Source organism: Syngnathus typhle, linkage group LG2, assembly GCF_033458585.1.
Source record: "Syngnathus typhle isolate RoL2023-S1 ecotype Sweden linkage group LG2, RoL_Styp_1.0, whole genome shotgun sequence".
NCBI classification, from domain to species: domain Eukaryota; kingdom Metazoa; phylum Chordata; class Actinopteri; order Syngnathiformes; family Syngnathidae; genus Syngnathus; species Syngnathus typhle.
This window is the reverse complement of record NC_083739.1, coordinates 26,158,496-26,173,187: the sequence shown is the minus strand read 5'-3', so window position 1 is coordinate 26,173,187 and position 14,692 is coordinate 26,158,496. Positions and strand designations below refer to the sequence as shown.

Below are 14,692 nucleotides of genomic sequence, written 5' to 3'. Positions count from 1 at the left end.
GGAGCGACTAATAGTCCGGAAAATACAGTACTTTTGTGAGATGATGACGCTACGTCACTAAGTCGCTAAAAAGTCTATCAACGGTGCATATGGCGGAAGTGGTGTAGCTGGCTATGATTTTACAGGATTTACATCAGTACGCCTCTGTGCATATAGCCCATTCTGATATGAAAGACTTTGGTCGAAGCCGTCCCAGACGCCAGCTGTTGAATCGTGGATTATGTCACATGACATGGGCTGTGACTTGTCAAGACAACTCATAACACAACACACATGTCTGTTGTCTCATTTTCGCTCTACATTGATGTTGTCTGATTATGGCATTATAGTCCGAAAATTACGGTAAGCACAATAATAGAAACCTGCTTTCGCACTACACCTTCTTTAAGTGATTCCAGTAATTTGTTTTATTTCTGTTCTTTGTTTTAAATCACTTTATTTTTAAATGCTTTTATATGTTGTATTGTAATTATATGCTGTACAAATAAAGTTGCCCTGCCTATCATTCCAAATGTATTCAAAATCATTCATACATCCATTTATTTTCTACAGGTTATCCAGCGTGAGGTAGCAGGAGCAGCAACTTCAGCAGGGGAACCCAACTTCCCTCTCCGCAGGCACATTGTCCAGCTCATCCCGGGGATTTAGATGACAATTTTGAATTTTAGAGACAAATTAAAAATGTAATCTAAATGGGGTTTACATAGAGGTGGTGATGGGAAAGTGAGGCTTCGAATTTAATTCATGGCCTAGTTTTTTTCCATTCCTCTAGATGACAATCTTCCCATGGGCTCACCCCCTGTGGGAGGGGCCAAAGGGGTCGGGTGCAGTGCAAGCTGGGCGGCGGCCAAAGGCAGGGACCTTGGCGGTCTGATCCCCGGCTGCAGAAGCTGGCTCTTGGGACATGGAATGTCACATCTCTAGCTGGGAAGGAGCCCGAGCTGGTGCGCGAGGCAGAAAAGTTCCGACTAGATATAGTCGGACTTGCCTCCACGCACAGTTTGGGTTCCGGAACAAGCCCTCTCGAGAGGGGCTGGACTCTCTTCCACTCTGGAGTTGCCCACGGTGAGAGGCGTCGAGCAGGTGTGGGTATACTTATTGCCCCCGGCTGGGCGGCTGCACATTGGGGTTCACCCCGGTGAACGAGTGGGTAGCCTCCCTCCGCCTTCGGGTGGGGGGACGGGTCTTGACTGTTGTTTGTGTCTATGCACCAAACGGCAGCTCAGAGTACCCACCCTTCTTGGAGTCCCTGGAGGAAGTGCTGGAGAGTGCTCCTTCTGGGGACTCCATCGTTCTACTGGGTGACTTCAATGCTCACGTGGGCAATGACAGTGAGACCTGGAAGGGCGTGATTGAGAGGAACGCCCCCCCCGATCTGAACCCGAGTGGTGTTCTATTATTGGACTTCTGTGCTCGACACGGATTTTCTATAATGAACACCATGTTCAAACATAAGGGTGTCCATGTGTGCACTTGGCACCAGGACACCCTAGGCCGCAGTTCGATGATCGACTTTGTAGTCGTGTCATCGGATTTGCGGCCGCATGTTTTGGACACTCGGGCGAAGAGAGGGGCGGAGCTGTCAACTGATCACCACCTGGTGGTGGGTTGGCTCCGATGGTGGGGGAAGATGCCGGTCCGACCTGGCAGACCCAAACGCTCTGTGAGGGTCTGCTGGGAACGTCTGGCGGAATCCCCTGTCAGGAAGAGCTTCAACTCCCACCTCCGGCAGTGCTTTTCCCACGTCCCGGGGTAGGCGGGGGACATTGAGTCCGAGTGGACCTTATTCCGCGCCTTCATTGTTGAGGCGGCTGACCGGAGCTGTGGCCGTAAGGTCATTGGTGCCTGTCGTGGCGGCAATCCCCGAACACGCTGGTGGACACCGGCGGTAAGGGATGCCGTCAAGCTGAAGAAGAAGTCCTATCGGGCCGTTTTGGCCTGCGGGACTCCGGAGGAAGCTGACAGGTACCGGATGGCCAAGCTGAACGCGGCTTCGGCGGTTGCCGAGGCAAAAACCCGGGCGTGGGAGGAGTTTGGCGAGGCCATGGAGAATGACTTCCGGACGGCTTCGAGGAAATTCTGGTCCACCATCCGGCATCTCAGGAGGGGGAAGCAGTGCAACGTCAACACTGTTTACAGTGGCGATGGCGTGCTGCTGACCTCGACTCGGGACGTCGTGTGTCGGTGGGGAGAATACTTCGAAGACCTCCTCAATTTCACCTACACGCCTTCCATTGTGGAAGCAGGGCCTGGGGACTCTGAGGCGGACTCTCCAATCTCTGGGATCGAAGTCACTGGGGTAGTTAAAAAACTCCTCGGTGGCAAGGCCCCGGGGGTGGATGAGATCCGCCCGGATTTCTTAAGGGCTCTGGATGTTGTGGGGCTGTCATGGCTGACACGTCTCTACAACATCGCGTGGACATCGGGGACAGTGCCTCTGGATTGGCAGACTAGGGTGGTGATTCCCCTCTTTAAGAAGGGGGACCGGAGGGTGTGTTCCAATTACAGGGGAATTATACTCCTCAGCCTCCCTGGTAAGGTCTATTCAGGGGTGCTGGAGAGGAGGGTCCGTCGGGAGGTCAAACCTCGGATTCAGGAGGAACAGTGTGGCTTTCGTCCTGGCCGTGGAACAGTGGACCAGCTCTTCACCCTCAGGAGGATCCTCGAGGGTGCATAGGAGTTCGCCCAACCAGTCCACATGTGTTTTGTGGACTTGGAGAAGGCGTTCGACCGTGTCCCTCGGGAGGTTCTGTGGGGCGTGCTCCGGGAGTACGGGGTACCGAGCCAACTGATAAGGGCGGTTCGGTCCCTGTATCACCGATGCCAGAGTTTGGTGTGCATTTCCGTCAGTAAGTCGGATTCGTTCCCAGTGAGGGTTGGACTCCGCCAAGCCTGCCCTTTGTCAGCGATTCTGTTCATAATTTTTATGGACAGAATTTCTAGGCGCAGCCGAGGCGTTGAGGGTGTACGGTTTGGGGACATCAGCATTGCGTCTCTGCTTTTTGCAGACGACGTGGTGCTTTTGGCTTCTTCAGGCCGTGATCTCCAGCTCTCACTAGAGCGGTTCGCAGCCGAGTGTGAAACGGTCGGGATGAGGGTCAGCACCTCCAAATCCAACTCCATGGTCCTCGATCAGAAAAGGGTCAAATGCCCTCTCCGTATCGGGGATGAGATCCTGCCCCAAGTGGAGGAGTTTAAGTATCTTGGGGTCTTGTTCACGAGTGAGGGGAGGATGGAGCGCGAGATCGACAGGCGGATCGGTGCAGCGTCGGCAGTAATGCGGACTCTGTACCGGTGCGTCGTGGTGAAGAGAGAGCTGAGCCAAAAGGCAAAGCTCTCAATTTACCGGTCGATTTACACTCCTACCCTCACCTATGGTCACGAGCTATGGGTCGTGTCCGAAAGAACGAGATCCCGGATACAAGCGGCGGAAATGAGTTTTCTCCGCAGGATGTCCAGGCTCTCCCTTACAGATAGGGTGAGAAGTTTGGTCATCCGGGAGAGACTCGGAGTAGAGTCGCTACTCCTCCACGTTGAGAGGAGCCAGATGAGGTGGCTCGGGCACCTCATCAGGATGCCTCCTGGACGCCTCCCTGGGGAGGTGTTTCGGGAATGTCCCAACGGTAGGAGACCCCGGGGACAACCCAGGACGCGCTGGAGAGACTATGTCTCTCAGCTGGCCTGGGAACGCCTTGAGATCCCCCGGGATGAGTTAGATGAAGTGGCTGGGGAGAGGGAAGTCTGGGAGTCCCTCCTTAAGCTGCTGCTCCCGCGACCCGACCCCGGATAAGCGGAAGAAGATGGATGAATGGATGGATGGATGGATAGATGACAATCAATTTTAACACTGCGATGAAAACACACTGCTTTGCCAATTCTTAACCTCTCTTTTGAAACCATCAGTGCCAACTAGAGAAGTCCAAAAATACATCAACTGGTTCTTGAAGCAAATTAACGGCTTTATTTTCCCTTCACTGCATAAAAATCTGGTTAAACTAAAAGGATTCTTTATATTATGTAATGAATCCTACTTACTGTATTTTCGGATTAAAAGTCCCTCCGGAATACAAGTCGCATCAGCCATGAAATGCTCAATATAGAGGAAAAAAAACATATATAAGTCGCACCGGAGTTTAAGTCGCATTTTGGGGGAAATTTATTTGACAAAACCCAACACCAAAAACAGACATGAACCAACAAAAGGCTAACAATATGGTTTGCTAACGTGACATAAACGCAAACGAGGAGCTGAGAACGGGCCTAATGTAACATTAACAGTTATCCAAATAACTATAACATAAATAACACGTTTATCAAACCATCTGTGTCACTCGAAATCATCAAATCCATTGATTGAGTTTGTCCTCCTGAGACGTCGGACTCATCGTCAGTTCCAGTTCAAATTTTTCCACAGGCCCATATAACAATATATGAACTATGTATGAAATAACAATAATATAAACAAATATATATATATATATATATATATATATATATATATAAACAAACAGCTGTTGACGCCGGAAGGACTACGTGCGCTGCTGACGTCAGACTAGACATATCAAATAAATGTTTTATAAAGAACAATTTTAACAAACCATCCGTGACACTCGAAATCATTAAATCCATCGGAATATTTATCCTCTGTCAAAAAAAAAGAAGAAAAACACACAGCTGTTGACACCGGAACTAGACGTCAGACTAGATATATAAAATAAATGTAATATAAACAAGAATTTTAACAAACTATCCGTGTCACTCTAAATCATTAAATCCATCGGAATATTCATCTTCTGTGTCAAAAACAAAACAAAATAAACACAGCTGTTGATTCCGGACCTACGTGCGCCGCTGACGTCAGACCCGTCATCAGTTGCGGCCCCAATTATTCCACAGCTCTAGTATATACTAACTACACTGCTCAAAAAAATTAAAGGAACACTTTGAAAACACATCAGATTTCAATCGTGACATTTTTTTGGAGAGATATCTATACTGATATGGACAGTTTAATGTCTCAGGAACAAAAGGATGCCACATGTTTTGATGGAAATAAAAGTTTTCAGCCTACAGAGGGCTCAGTATACAGACACCCCAAAAATCAAAGTGAAAAAATGATATGGCAGGCTCGTCCTTTTTACCTAAATTCAATTTCTGCAACTCAAAATTCTATTCAATATCTTGTGTGCACCCATCCACCCCCACCCCCGGAGCTTGTATGCATACTTGACAATGTCGCGGCATGCTCCTAATGAGACGACGCATGGTGTCTTGTAAGATGTCCTCCCAGCCTCTAAGGGCATCAGTGAGCTCCTGTAAAGTCTGAGGAGCAACCTGGCGGCGTATGATGGACCAAAACATTATGTCCCAGAGGTGTTCTATCGGGTTTAGATCAGGTGATCGTGTGGGCCATTCAATTGTGTCAATTCCTTCATTCTCCAGATACTGTCTGTATACTCTTGCCACATGAGGCAGGACATTGTTGTGGATCAGGAGGAACCCAGGACCTACTGCACCAGCGTAGGGTCTGACCATGGGTGCAAGGATTTCATCCTGATACCTAATGGCAATCAGACTGCCGTTCTCTAGCCTGTAGAGGTCTGTTTTTCCCTCCATGGAAATGTCTCCCCAGACTATCACTGACCCACCACCAAACCGGTCATGCTGAATGATGTTGCAGGCAGCATAGCGCTTTTCTTGGCTTCTCCAGACCTTTTCACGTCTATCAGAAGTTCTCAGGGTAAACGTGCTCTCATCTGTGAAAAGCACAGGGCGCCAGTGGCGGACTTGCCAATTCTGGTGTTCAATGGCAAATGCCAATCGAGTGTCACGGTGCTGAGCAATGAGCACAGGAAACACTACAGGACGTCGTGCCCTGAGGCCACCCTCGTGAAGTCTGCTTCTGACTGTTTGGGCAGAGACATTCACACCAGTAGCCTGCTGGAGGTCATTCTGTAGGGCTCGGGCAGTGCTCAACCTGTTCCTCCTTGCACAAAGCAGCAGATATCGGTCCTGCTGATGGAATGAGGACCGTCTACGGCCCTGTCCAGCTCTCTGCCTGTCTGCTGGAATCTCCTCCATGCTCTGGAGATTGTACTTGGAGACACATCAAATCTTCTTGTAACAGCATGCATGGATGTGCCATCCTGGAGGAGTTGTTTGTTTATTTCGAACATTAAAGAAATACAAGAAAAAAGTAAAAAATACAGAAAATGATAACTCCATAGTACAATAGAACATAAAAAGGACGAAAGAAGAAAAAAAATGATATTGCATTATAATTTTCCCTTTATTGTAAATTCTAAATTGTTCGAAAGGGAGTAGAAGGAAGCCTAAGCTTATCTGACTCTACCCCTTGTTACTACATGATACTTTTAGATTCTGTCAAAAAGTTTGACCATAGTCAAATACATATAAAATTAAAATTTTGTTATTTTCCTCTTTTTCTTAAATAAATATTAAAGCAACTTAAACAACTTCATAACATATTACGGTATCCCGTCAATATTTTGTCCTTGTACATTTTTTTAAACTTAGGTAAGGTACTACAGTTCTTTAGTTTTCACTGCTGGTGTTCCATAATTCCACACCTTTAACTGTTATACAATGTATCTTTAAATCTCTTTTAAACATAAGTGTTCCTCTTAAATAATAGGTACTTTCCCTCCACTCAAACCACCTCTGGATACTGTTTGGCAATTTATTATTTTTTATTTTGTACATGAGTTGGATGGTTTTAAAGTCGAATAGGTCGTTGTATTTCAGTGAGTTCAGTTTAATAAAGAGAGGGTTAAATGGTTGTCTATAATCAGCATTGTTTACAAGTCGTACTGCTTTTTTTTGAAGAATGAAGATTGGATCTGTGTTTGTTTTGTATGTATTGCCCCACACCTCCACACAGTAAATAATGTATGGGAGTATAAAGGAGCAGTACAAGGAATATAATGATGACTGAGTTAGAAGGTCTTTTACTTTATATAATACTGCTAGTGATTTTGACATTTTTGATTTGATATACCTTATATGTGGTTTCCAACTTAATGTCTATAAGCACTTCCTTTACTCTTTCTATTTCTATATTATTTATTGTAAGAATTTTGTCTGTGTTAGTCAGACGATTTCCAAATATAATATACTTTTACTTAAATTTAGTGTAAGTTTGTTTGTGTCAAACCAACTCTGTAATTTTCAAAACCCACAGTATCCAGTAGTTGATTCAGGTCATCCCCACTGCAAAGCAGGTTTGTGTCATCTGCAAAAACTACGGCCTTGAGTAACCTGGAGACCTTGCACATATCATTGACATACAAAATAAATAACAAGGGGCCTAGTATTGAGCCCTGAGGAACCCCACACTTTATCTGCTTTAATTTTGATTTACAGTCCATAAGTTGCACATATTGATTCCTGTTTGATAAATAACTGTTTAACCAAGTGAGTGACTTACCTTGTATCCCACATCTTTCAAGTTTTGTTAACAGTATTTCATAATTTACAGTATCAAGAGCTTTCTTAAGATCCCAGAAAACACCTACAACATATCGTTTATTTTCAATAGCTGTTGTTATTTCAGCTACGAAATCTAACAAAGCTAGTGTGGTGGTCCTATTTTTTCAAAATCCGTACTGCTGGTCACACAGAATATTTTGTTTAGTAATAAAATCATCAAGCCTTTTATAAAATATTTTTTATAATATTTTGGAGAATTGTGGGAGTAGAGATATTGGCCTGTAATTTGGGAATATGTGTTTGTCCCCAGCTTTATATATCGGGATAATTTTAGCAGTTTTCATTTCACTCGGAAAAACACCATTTGTCAAAGATTGGTTGCAGATATGTGTAAGGGGTTTCACCACACATTCAATAATATTTTTAACAAGTGACATATCTTTCCCATTAGAGTCAGTTGACTTTTTAGCTTTAAATTCTCGAACAATTTCTATTATTTCCTTCTCATTCGTTCCCCTTAGGACCATACTTTCGGCTATGGGTACATCCTTAATTAGGTCACTTGTACTACCTTTTTTTGCTACTTCCTCTGCCAAAGTAGGGGCAAAGTTGGGCAAAGTCTGCCAAAGTTGGACAATCTGCGCGACTTCAGGAGGGTTAAGAAATCGCCTTATGCTCCCAGTCGTGATAATGACTCTAGCTAAAGCCAACACTTGTGGAAAAACTGTTAAAAAAGATTAAGAGGGAGGAACTTGAAATGGCCTCCACCTGTAAAATCAGTCCTGTTTTGGGGACCATCTCATTGTTGCCCCTCTAGTGCACCTTCTGTTAGTTCCATCAAGACCAATGCAGCTGAAACTGATTAACAACCCCCTCTGCCATGTACCTGACCAAAACCTTATCAGAAAAGTCTAATTGAATTCATGCCATACCCTGATAAAAAAACAGTTTTTTAAATTTTTTCGAGCAGTGTATATTGTAGCTTTACCAAAGTACCAGGCAAGATGTGGGTTTGGTAACCGGCTCTTTATTTCACAAATCAAGAGCTCAACATATGAGCCAACACACGCAAGCGAGTTGGATCGCTCTTCCCGTCCCCCCTACTCTGCCTTCACAGCCTCGCTAGACAAACGGAAACTTCTGAAGTCTAACAACATACACGTTGCTACTCTAAACTATATGTCAAATAACTAATATAAACAACAAGTTTATCGAACCATCTGTGTCACCCCAAATCATTAAATGTGACTCTGGAAGTCAGTGAATGGAACTCATTGTCAGTGAGCCTTCAATTATTCCACAACCATAGTGCGTACTCGTGCAGTTCAAAGTGAAAATAACATGTGAAGTGATCAATTATACTATTAAGTAAGTAATGTGTTAATGACCAAGTAAAAATTTGTGAAAAATGTCACATAAGTCACTCCTGAGTATAAATTGACCCCCCACCAAAACTATGGAAAAAAAAAAAAAACGCAACTTATAGTTTGAAAAATACTGTGTTTACCGTTTTTTTCCGTGTATAGTGCGCAAAATTTAACTAATTTATTGTCCTAAAATCTGGGGTGCGCATTATACATGGGTACAAAAAAATTTTAAATTTTTATTTTTTTAAATTTTTTTTTTTTTTTTTTTTTTCGCAGAATTCAAATTATATCTTATAAATTGAGGAATTATGGCACGAGAGTTGCTCACACGCCAGCAGAAGGCAAGAAGTGTCCACACAATTGCAGTACATACACTTGTACCTTTTTATAAAAAAGTTATGATAGATAGATCTTTATTTATCATTGTCACATGTCCAACGAAATTTAAAAAGTGCCAACCAATCCGTGCATGAGATAAAAAATGAATACCGTTTTTTTCCGTATATAATGCGCCCCCATGTATAATACGCACCCTAAAAATGGCATGTTGATGCTGGAAAAAAGCCTGTACCCATGTATAATACGCACACAATTTAAAAAAAAAAAAATTTTTTTTTTTTTTTTTTTTAAGTCCCAATGATCGTCACACACGCAGGGAGGCAATGGGTCCCATTTTTATAGTCTTTGGTATGGTCTTAACTAGGCTGGATGTAATTTGTTTTGTTGGCGTTGATTTCTCCGACTGCCCGTAAACGCACCACGGCGCTCCGTGCGCGCACGGGACAGCAAACGAGCAGGTGATCGAGCAAGCGTCTGATACGAGAGCATTGCGGTCGCATGGAGCGTGTTTGAAGTGAACAGCAGATAAGAAAGGAACAAGGCAAAGTGTTGTGAAATAAAATATTACCTGTAATACGGATTTAGGTAGAGAACTGAACTCTCGCTCTTTATATAGCTGACGTGTCTTGCGCATCCGTTCTGCGCATCTGTAATGGCGGCCTCCGTATGATATCCGGTTTGCGTGTGTGCGTGTGTACGCGTGTGTGCGAGAGCGCGGTGGTGCGTTTACGGGCAGTCGGAGAAATCAACGCCAACAAAAAAAATTACATCCAGCCTAGTTAAGACCATACCAAAGACTATAAAAATGGGACCCATTGCCTCCCTGCGTGTGTGACGATCATTGGGAAAAAAATAAAATAAAATTAAAAAAAATTCTTAAAAATTGGGTGCGTATTATACATGGGTACAGGCTTTTTTCCAGCATCAGCATGCCATTTTTAGGGTGCGTATTATACATGGGGGCGCACTATACACGGAAAAAAACGGTATTTTAAATTTGGACAACTAAGATATTGGGTTTGCTTTGCCTTAACAAATAACTTTACTTAAAGATAAATATTTCAGGTTGTATCAATTGAGTAGATTTTAAATTGAAGCCTAAATATTGATGACAGTTTACCTTTTTTTTCCAGTTTTACGAGTGTTTCCTTTTTTTAATGCAGCTGGAGGCGACTGTGTGTAAATATTTAACTTGTCTCAGCTGCCCATCGTTTGCTTCATTTGCCAGCTGTTCGAGTCGGTGGACTCAACAAGCTCCAATCATAGTCTCACTCACCTGCAAGATTTCCAGAATCTTCAGCTTTGTGTCCATTACAGTAAGGCCCATATTGTCGATGCTGTCTTTGGTCACTCGCTGTCCATCAAGCGCAAGCCCCACTCTGCGGCCCACTGTCCCACCAAATAAGGACTGCTTCCTATTGAGGACCATGGTTGTCATCATCTGTCCCATGCCATGGATGGAGCGTTTCACATTTTTTCCTTAAATGTGGAAAAAGTGACAGCAAGTGTAACTTCTCGCATTGCTTCGCAATAAAAGCATCAATAAATACGTAGGGCTTTAGGATTAATATAAGTAGTTTTTAGACACAGAGGACACTGACATCATCATACACAATTGACAGGAATCTGTTAAAACGTTCACCTTCCCTTGACTCGTGGAATCTTTCCACATTCCCTTCAGTTGTTAAAAGTTTCCAAATTATGTGGAAACATTCTTGCTTAGTTATCTAAAATTACTCCACTAGTATCTGTTTACACAACTTTGTGAAACAAAGCGCTAAGACCTTCTGTATTGATTAACCAGTTTGCAAAGTTGACCCCGAAACCTGTTCACCCTCACCACCACCCTGCTTTCTCTCAATAAATAGTCTCTTGCAAGAGGCAAAAGTCAGACTGCTTTGAGGCGCTCTTGTGAGACAGAAGGGTGATGATGGCTTTCTCCGCTTCCAAACGTAAAATGGCTAAACTGTCTCACATGTAGTTCTTGCATCAAAGGTAGAGTGGGGAAAACTATCAGTTAAAATTGTAAAGATACTTGAAAATACATTGTTTTTTGCTATCATACTTGCTTTTTTTCATATTCTTTCTTCGTGATTGCGCAATTGCTGGCTAAAGTGTCTTACTTTCTCTGAGCTATGGACTGATACACCTCATCAGTACTATAATTACTCGATTTGAATGCTGCCTTTGACATGGTCGATCACAACATACTATTAGATTGCCTTGAAATGTGCGTTGGTATATTGGGGTCAGCACTCTGCTTGTTTACTCCTTACATCTCAGAGAAGACTCACCGTGTAGTCCAGGGGTGTCAAACCCGTTTTTTTCTGATAATTTTCACGATTTTCCTTTATAGATTATCGGTTGTTCGGATAAGCAATTGCAGTTAAATATGTCACATAGCAGACAAAAACAGTGATATTTGAGAAGTGAATATGTTTATATGATTTACAGAAAGTATGCAATCATTACCTAAACAAAAGTAGGCAGGTGCATACATTTGCGCACCCAGCAGACAAATGACATCAATATTTAGTAGATCATCCTTCTGCAGAAATAACAGGCTCTAAACACTTCTTATAGCTTCCAATGAGAGTCTGGATTCTAGTTGAAGGTATTTTTGACCATTCTTCTTGACAAAATATCTCCAGTTCAGTCAGGTTTGATGATTTCCAAGCATGGACAGCCCACTTTAAATCACACCACAGATTTTCAATAATATTCAGGTCAGGGGACTGAGATGACCATTCCAGAACATTGTACTTGTTCCTCTGGATGAATGCCTTAATAGAATTTGAGCAGTGTTTGGGGTCGTTGTCTTGTTGAGGTATCCAGACCCTACGCATCTTCAACTTTGTCACTGATTCTTGAACATTGTTTGCAAGAATCTGCTGATACTGACTTGAATCCATGCGACCTTCAATTTTAACATGATTGCCTGTACCTGCACTGTCCACACAGCACCACAGCATGATGGAACCACCACCCGATTTGACTGTGGGTAGCAAGTGTTTGTCATGGAATGCTGTTTTTCTTCCTCCATGCATACCGTCCCTTGTTTTGTCCAAATAACTACATTTTAATTGATTTATTGATTGATTGATTGAACATCTATTGATCCCCGGGGGTGGGGAAATCCAGGCCCCAGCAGTATTCATACCACAGAGCAGGTATATAAAAGACACAGATGGCATGAGCGCAACTCAATAGGCTCTTATAAGGCTGCCATACAACGGCGCCACAAAGAAAGCCAGTACGTGCGAAAGTTAAAAGCCATCAAAGCAAAGCAACAAGACAAAGGAAAATAAGTAACAGCGGCCAACCAGCCCCCCTCAAATACCAAAGAACACCCCAAAACACACAAAATAGCCTCCACGGGGTCCATAAACAGGTGGAAGGGCAGTCAAGTTCAACGGCGCCCAATGGACCGTGGTCGTGAATCGGAAAAAAAAAAACACAAAACAGGCAAATGTGTGAGCAGCGTCCTGGGCACCCAGTCGGGGCACGTGCAGATGGTCACCATGGGGCTGGCACGGCGAAGGTCGTTGGTTCCGACGAGCACGAGGGAGTGGACTCCCCACAGGGGTCGCGGCTGCGAGGCCAAGGCGAGGGAACCGGTCAGCACCGGCCGGATGAGCAGGAAGCTGTCGTAGAGTCACACCGGTACCGACCAGGAAAAGAAATATCCAATTCGAAGCGATCTGCACACGCCGAGGTGCGGTAGAAGACACCGGCATCGCCGAATGGACAAATAGAAAGAAAGAAAAAGGAGAAAAGAAGGAAACCAAGAGGAAAAGAAAGAACACTGCTGGGAGGTTGCCACTCACAGCGGTGCCATACCAAAAAAAAAAAAAGTTTCATCAGTCCACAGCACCTTACTCCAAAAAGAAGCTGGCTTGTCCAAATGTGCTTTAACATACCTCAAGCGACTCTGTTTGTGGCATGTGTGCAGAAAAGGTTTCTGCCACATTATTCTCCCATACAGCATCTCCTTGTACAAAGTGCACTGAATAGTCTAAAAAGTGTCACCATCTGCATGAAGATCATGTTGTAAGGTCTTTGGAGCTGCTCTGTGGGTTGACTTTGACTGTTCTCCAGTCAAAGTCCATCCTTTGCCTCTGCTTATCTGAGATTTTTCTTGGCCTGCCACTCTGTGCTAGCTTTTTGTATCCTTCCCCTAAACTATGACGTTGAACAATCTTTGTTTTCAGGTCATTTGTCAGTTGTTTTGCTCCCAAGTGGCCACTCTTCAAAGAAGATGCAAAGAGGAGAACAACTTGCAACTGGCCACCTTAAATACCCGTAACTGAAGATGCTTTGTAAGGAATGGTCAAAATACCTTCAACCAGAATCCAGACTCTCATTGGAAGCTATAGAAAGCGTTTAGAACAGGCAAGTCAAACATACGGCCCGCGGGCCGGACCCGGCCCGTTGGATGATTTAATCCGGCCCGTCATAAATTTCTGAGTGTCAAAAAAAGAAGCGAGTCACTAGCTCATTTCTATCAAAAGATATGATTGAATGGTTGAATAATGGTGAGTGCATCGCCTTGTTTAGCGCTGTTGAACTGTCAACCAAGATAGCATTCAGCTTTCGCTAAAGTAATAAAACCAGATTCAACATTGAGGAGCAATTAAATTTGTTATAGTTTTTGTTGAGAATTTATTGTACAATATTTGATTAGCAGTAAAATTGTAGTGTCCTGTTTTTTTTAGTTATTTATTTTACAGTGGAGGCTACTATTACTAGTGGTAGAGTGTCCGCCCTGAGACTGGAAGGTTGTGTCATACCAAAGACTATGAAAATTGGACCCATTGCCTCCCTGCTTGGCATTCAGCATTAAGGGTTGGAATTGGAGGGTTAGATCACCAAATGATTCCCGAGCGCAGCACCGCTGCTGCTCACTGCTCCTCTCTCCCCCAGGGGATGGATCAAAATCACACGGGGATGGGTTAAATACAGAGGACAAATTTCACTGCACCCAGATGTGTGTGTGACGATCATTGGGACTTTACTTTAACTTTCTTAACTTTTTATTAGACAGGAAGAGACAAGACTGATATAAGACTGTCGACCGTTTTATTAACCACATGAGTTCTCCTCAATCGTAATGGCGGCTGTTTAGATTCCACCACACACACGTGCGATCGAAGCCACGCAGCTGCTGGCTGATCAGGTAACAGACATGGAGAAAAAAACTACCAAACTCACTGATCTTTGTTTTGGGTGATTTTAACATAGCGAACCTCGCACACAAACTCCCCAAATACAGACAGCACATAACGTGTCCCACCAGAGGGACACAGACACTGGACCACTGCTACACCGTGATAAAGGACGCATACTGCTCTGTGCCCCGTGCACCCCCTAGGGGTGCGAGAATGCTTCCTAGGGGATACCTTGGGGGAAATTTACAACTTTTCGGGGATAATGGTCGGGTAACCGAAAAAAGTGAAAAATTCTGTATTATATCCTTACTATTCTCCAGGTTCTTAGATAGCAAGAATAGGTCGGACAACATGAAGGATAACTGCTTT

The 14,692-nt window shown here is 43.8% G+C and overlaps 1 protein-coding gene across 2 annotated transcripts in view; it reads right to left on the bottom strand.

Annotated features, from left to right (window-relative positions):
- Positions 1-14,692, bottom strand: part of itpr3 (inositol 1,4,5-trisphosphate receptor, type 3) — a 534,890-nt gene that overhangs the window by 221,981 nt on the left and 298,217 nt on the right. For both annotated transcript variants that reach the window (XM_061272597.1, XM_061272598.1), the window contains exon 23: positions 10,432-10,634. In XM_061272597.1, coding sequence (XP_061128581.1) covers positions 10,432-10,634 — 203 coding nt within the window. The remainder of the gene's footprint in view (positions 1-10,431; positions 10,635-14,692) is intronic.